The sequence below is a fragment of the Phragmites australis genome, chromosome 3, assembly GCF_958298935.1.
Source record: "Phragmites australis chromosome 3, lpPhrAust1.1, whole genome shotgun sequence".
In the NCBI taxonomy this organism is placed as follows: domain Eukaryota; kingdom Viridiplantae; phylum Streptophyta; class Magnoliopsida; order Poales; family Poaceae; genus Phragmites; species Phragmites australis.
In genome coordinates, this window is record NC_084923.1 from 22,640,194 (window position 1) to 22,646,697 (window position 6,504).

Here is a 6,504-nt window from a genome sequence, read left to right on the forward strand (position 1 = left end):
ATGATGCTAATTCTTTTTATTTTTCTCTTATTTTTTCTCACCTCAGCAGCACTCAAATGAGAATTATTGTACAATTTTACTCAAGTTTGATGTAAGGGATGACAACTATGGACACAAACGCACATTTCAAAAATGGTGCAGAAACTTCTAGGGTGAGAACTCAATTTTCCAAGCCTTTTTTGGCAAACAAAAATTCTCCGAACCCGATGAAGTCAGAGAGAAATGGATGTAACTTTTTTATGTAGATGTTCGTAGAGTAAAAAAAAAACGTCAAAATCGGAGTCTGTATGTAAAAGTTATGCCTTTTTACTAAACGCACTCCGGATTAATATTTCAGGAAAAACATCATCGATGACGGGTCATAATTTTGACCCGTCACCTTTTACTTGCATAAGTGACGGGTCACAATTATGATCCGTCTCCTATGAGCTTTGGTAGTGAAGGTTAAAAGGATAGCATATCCAGTTTCTATCGTAAACATGTGATAGCTGAGGTGGTAAAGGAGTAACGTGCGAGACCTTGGGTACGGGTTGGAGTCCCATGAAATACATAGACCGAAATATGTTTGAAAATGCAAAGACCGAGACCCTGTATTAGGGTGGCTCTTGATTAAAAAAAATATTTTTTTGACTTTTTTTTTGTCAAAAAACAGGAAAAGTGTTCGTTAGTCGTAAGTGACGGGGTGGTTTGTCACTTATGACCTTAATAAGTGATGGGTCAAATTTTGATCTATCACTAATGATATTATTGGTGATGGATCCTTACACGTCACTCAGTAACGCATTCGGGTTAACGGGTGCGATATCCATCATTCATGACTATTATGATCAGTCACTTTTAAGTTTTTTTTCACGTAGTGGGAACGTGTATTAAGGTAATAGTACACTTAACATGACATGCATTCCTGTTTTCTCAGTTGCCTTAGTTGATCTGGCGAGTAGGTCCAGATGCCCATATGCCAGCGAGTGTTATGCGTGGAATTCACTTGTGGTGGAGAAGTCGGTTGCGGAGCTCGACGGCGTCGACCTCTTCAAATCGGTTCTCGGGGGCCCAGCAGCCCGTCTTGGGGTCTCTCATCCAGAACACGTCCTTCTTGTTTGTCGCCCTCCCGCCGTCCGCCGCCGCGTGATCTGCCCGCTCCGCGGCCGCCGAGGCAGTGACGTGCACGTTCACCGCCCTCGCGTACACGCCGTAGCACCGCCGGCTATGCACGCACGTCAAATGCATACGCACAACACGCAAAGCAGCTAACAGGTTAGACTGACTTGAATGCAGGAACGACAAAGATCAGAAAAAAGAAAACAAATTAAGCATATACTAATGCAAACGTACGAACTAATAATGCCAGATTTTGCTCACTTAAAGAGGCCGGAGACGACGCTGCTTATCTTCGACATTATCACAAATATCCAAGAGAGCAAGCAGGAATGGTATGCAGCTAGATTTTTCTGTTTGGTTTGATTGTGATCCAAGGGGGCGTCGACGATATCCATTTTATAATCATCGAAAGTGGCAAAGCATGGAATATAGGAATAGGTCGAATCTTGCAAAGCTTTGGATAAGGAGAATTTAGTTATTCCTGGCCTAATTTCTGGATCGCTACTGCTAGACCAAACCTGTGATCATTTGGTAAGCTAGTGGTGCAAATTGGTGAACCTAAGGGCACCCATCGACCTCTTTTTATAATTCAACCAATGACCCTACTTTTCTCAAATTAAGAAAATTTTCAGAAAACTAATCTTATTAATTAAACTAAAAAGAGTCGGTGAGTACCTTAGGGTCACCAATTTGCATCCTATGATCCACCATTTTAACTTTCTATAGCACAAACGTGACCCTCGAGTATTCTTGCCTTTCGGTGTAGCTTGCACAACCCATGCATTAAGCTATGAGTATCTGAAAAGCAAACGCCAGATGCGAGATGCGGAGGGTGGAGACTTAGCTGTGATGGTTTTTGATGATTCCTGCATATATTGAACTGTTTCATGTGATGGTCTTATAAATTGCATGTGAAATTCCTATATGCCAAGAAGCACTACACATGCCTGAAAAGTAGCATATAGGTACTACCTGGTTATATGCACAACTAGACCAAGCGTAACTGCACGAGACGAACTGATATTTGTCACGATGGATGCTGCTGGCAACTCTACTTTACGTAAGGGGAATTTGATGCCTTTCGATCGATTTTAGTTTTGTCATAGGGACATTTGGAGTGCCACATAGACAAGTCAAATTATCTTGAAATTCTACTGTTCATGCAGCCAATACGGCTCTGACCAGCACTACGCCAACCTCAAAGGCTTCTGAACTAGGACGTACATTTGGATAAACAGGAAGCAAACTCAATCTTTGCTGGTTGACAAAGAAATGAACTTAAATTCACTGATAATTTGAAAGAATTGTAATCCCTACCTCTTCACGAGTGCAAAGGTCAGCCCGTTCCTCGACAAGGCCCTGTAGTCCTTTGGGTACGAAAAAACCCACTACTACACAGTCTCATCCACGAGTCAGAAATCTTATCTCACACAGTTTTCAAGCCATCACAATGATATCGTTTGAGATGCACTTGATGTCAGGATGGGTGTCTTTCGATGTTCCTAAGAGAAACATAAGTTAGTTTTGTAGAGATGACATTGACGATCTGGCCACAATCATATGACGATGGAGCGTCTTGTCAATCCCTAAATCAACTCATATTGGTTACTAATCTTACCGTGGGTATGATTAGATGCAACATAAAGTTTTTATCCCTACAAGCAACCGAAAAACAAGTAAGAATAATTGAAGATAATATGAAATTACGAATATAGATGAAGAATGATATATTGATATGGTGAAATTCTACAAAGTAATCAACTAGGCAGTTGCAAGACACAACAAGAGACAATATTGTTTAGCCCTAGGTAAAACTATGCTTCAACAAATCTCAACTATTCTAACATTATCTGGTCTCTATTTATGGGCATACAAGCCCCCTAGACACCACAAAACAAACTAAGGAAATTAAATCTGACTCTAGCTCTATCTGTTACATTGTCAACTTGTTTTAAGATTGCCGTGTAACTCACATGAATCTGTTGATAGAGTTTGATCGGATGAAAAGATCACGACATAATTTTTCCAACTGTGGCAAAATATTTTTATTGGACTCTGTATGATAGAGATATCTTCCTTTTGTTGTACGGTTAATTCTTGAATCCAAGACGAATTTAGAGTTTGAATAGTAATTACCTCAGAACCCGACTAGCTTGTTGGAACCTAGGATTCTGATCTTTCCACTATAGGAGAACGAGTAGGAACTAGACTTGAAATCCAACAAGCTACCGATAAGTTCAAACAAGCTCCGGACAAGCTCCAACAAGCTCCGACGGTTCAATTCGAACTATCTTCTCCCATATTTATGAGTAACAAGACATCACAAGAATTACTTGGGGCCCATTTGGTAGCAATTCTGGTAGCCGTTTCGCTCCTGAAACTAGTGAGTTTCTCCCAAATGGCCTCTTTCTGCCACGTTTCACAGGTGATGTTACACCCCGTCATTTATAACTTGTCATCGGTGACGAGTTTCTCTGAGCCAGTTATAAGTGACGAGTTATGTTACAACCCATCAATAATGATAAGTTATAAGTGACGGATCATAACGTGATATATCTCAGATGACTATACTAGGATGACCCGTTACTGATGAGTTAGCCATTAGTGACCGGTCATAACTTCACCCATCACGAATATCATTAGTGATAGGTAAATTTATGATCCGTCACAGATGATCTGTCATAAGTGATGGGTCATTGTCTAGCTATGATCTGAGGCTACATAAGTGACGCTTCGTAATAGGATTCGTCACTTATGTAGTGTCTGCTTGTCAATTTTTTACGTAGTGCCCTAGTGATGCAAATTGGTGAATTTAAAGTTACCCATCGACCTCTTTAATTCAACCAATAACATTACTTTTATCAAATTAAGTAAATTTTCAGAAAACTACTCTAATTAATTGAACTAAAAATAACGGATGAGTACCCTTAGGTTCACCTATTTACATCCTATGGTCCACCATTTTTACTTTCTGGAGCATAAAGGTGACCCTCGAGTATTCTTGCCTTTCGGTGTAGCTTGCACAACACATGCATTAAACTGTACGAGTATCTGAAAAGCAAACGCCAGATGCGAGATGCGAGGGTGGAGACTTAGCTGTGATGGTTTTTGATGATTCCTGCAGATATTGAATTGTTTCATCACTTCATGTGATGGTCTTATAAATTTCATGTGAAATTCCTATATTCCAAGAAGCGCTACACACGGCTGAAAAGTAGCTTATAAGGAGAATCCATGTACACATATAAATTGGTACTACCTGGTTATATGCACAACTGGACCAAGCGTAACTGCACGAGACGAACTGATATTTGTCACGATGGATGCTGCTGGCAACTCTACTTTACGTAAGGGGAATTTGATGCCTTCCTTTTGTCATAGGGACATTTGGAGTGCCACTTAGTCAAGTCAAATTACCTTGAAATTCTACTGTTAATGCAGCCAATACGGCTCTGACCAGCATTACGCCAACCTCAAATGCTTCTGAACTAGGACGTACATTTGTATTAACAGGAAGCAAACTCAATCTTTGCTGGTTGACAAAGAAATGAACTTAAATTCACTGATAGTTTGAAAGAATTGTAATCCCTACCTCTTCACGAGTGCAAAGGTCAGCCCGTTCCTCGACTATGCCCTGTAGTCCTTTGGGTAGGAAAAACCCACTACAGTGTCTCATCCACGAGTCGGAAAATCTTTATCTTACACGGTTTCGAAGTCATCATAATGATATCGTCTGATATGCACTAAATATGCGGATTGGTGTCCTGATCTTTCGATTAGAATCACAAGTCGGTTTGGTGGAGATGACTTTGACGATCCGGCTATACTCGTACGACGACGGAGCGCCTTGGTAATACTGTTTGGCTCTAGGCAAAACTATGCTTGAACAAAACTAAACTGTTCTGGCCGCATCCGGTCTCTATTTATGGGCATACAAGCCCCTAGACGTCACAAATCAGAGTAAGGAAAAAAAATATTACTCTAGCTCTATCTGTTACATTGTCAGTCCATCAGTACCGGTTCAACAGTAACCGATACTGTTGATGTATCAGTGCTGGTTCATAAACTCCTTCGCGTGACCAACCACTGAGGAGTTAAGAACTAGTATTGATAGTGCCTATCAGTGTCGGTTCTATATACCAACCGACACTGATTGGTCACTACAATATAAAGCCCCACCTTCTCCCCCAAGTGCGACCAACACGACCATAGTCGTCGCAAGCCCACCAGAACAGTGCCAATCGCCATTTTTACCATCATGGACACGACAGCCTTTGAAAGGTGGGTCCTCTGACCTGACCTAAGTACTGGAAGAGATAGGCCCTCAAATAGGGACCAATCAAGATGCGAGGTAATTCAATGAATTTATTCTAGATTTTGAAATATTTAATGATTATAAGTTGAATGAGTTTAATTATAATGATTTATAGATGGACCAGTCATAGATGTCCAAGGATCGAGGACCAGAGTTTTTTTGTTGGCATTGAGGATTTTATGAGGGCTGTCGCAGTATACAAGAAGCCAAAAAGGAAGCGTGTCGATCACTATATATATTGTCCGTGTGTTGAATGTAAGAATGAGAAGCAGTTTTCAATCATAGAGTAGATCCATGCATACTTGATTCGCAGGGGTTTCAAGGCTGACTATACCCATTGGACTGAGCATGGTGAATTTGAAGATATTGTGCGTGAAGGACAACCAACAATCGAAGAAGACATATGCAACGATATGACGGCTAACGAAGACTTCGATATGTCGGTATTTGAAGATACTTTTGTCAAGAACGATGGAGGGGAAACTTTTGTTGGCAACAATGAAGATGGCTTAGAGTAAATGTTATGCGATGGGGAGGGGGACTTCACCATAAAAGACAACATCAAAAGTTCTAGTGCATGGTAGAGGACTCTAAAACACCAGTTTACTCGAACTATAAAGATGAGCATAGAAAGTTGCATGTGGTGCTGGCACTGATGCAAATGAAGGCTAGCAATTGTTGGGCTGATAGGGCTTCAATGAATTGTTAGAATTCTTGAAGGAATTGCTTCCAAGGGGGAACGTGTTGCCCGAAAATACGTACCAGCTAAGCAGGTTGTCTGCCCAATGAGATTGGAAGTAGAGAAAATATATGTATGTGGAAACGACTACATGTTGTTTCGTGGCGAGAATGCAGACTTGGAAGCATGTCGTGTTTGCAATGCACCACGGTACAAGCACAACGTTGTTGATATCGAGAGTGATGGCGTGGGGGTCAAGAGAAAGAAGAAAAGACCCCCGTTAAGGTTGTTTGGTATTTCCCTATAACCCCCCATTTGAAGCGATTGTTTGCTAACAGAGCGAATACCGAGTTGACGCGATGGCACACCGAACAGCACAAGAAAGATGGAATGCTTAGACACCCTGCTGATG

At 41.1% G+C, this 6,504-nt stretch overlaps 1 protein-coding gene across 1 annotated transcript; it reads right to left on the reverse strand.

The window, feature by feature from the left end:
* Window positions 1-564: 564 nt before the first annotated feature.
* LOC133911097 (protein SENESCENCE-ASSOCIATED GENE 21, mitochondrial-like) lies at window positions 565-1,629 on the reverse strand. The gene is made up of 2 exons (XM_062353311.1): window positions 1,360-1,629; window positions 565-1,204 (listed from the first exon to the last, which is right to left on the reverse strand). The coding sequence occupies exons 1-2, from the start codon at window positions 1,491-1,493 to the stop codon at window positions 982-984; spliced, it is 357 nt and encodes a 118-aa protein (XP_062209295.1). The 5' UTR covers window positions 1,494-1,629; the 3' UTR covers window positions 565-981.
* Window positions 1,630-6,504: the final 4,875 nt, after the last annotated feature.

What these genes read in the sequence shown, in the direction of transcription:
- LOC133911097 (XM_062353311.1), bottom strand. Translation starts at nt 1,493, where the DNA reads ATGGATATCGTCGACGCCCCCTTGGATCACAATCAAACCAAACAGAAA. An exon ending in GTCGTCTCCGGCCTCTTTAA is followed by an intron (nt 1,205 to 1,359) that starts GTGAGCAAAATC and finishes GTGCGTGCATAG; the next exon opens with CCGGCGGTGCTACGGCGTGT.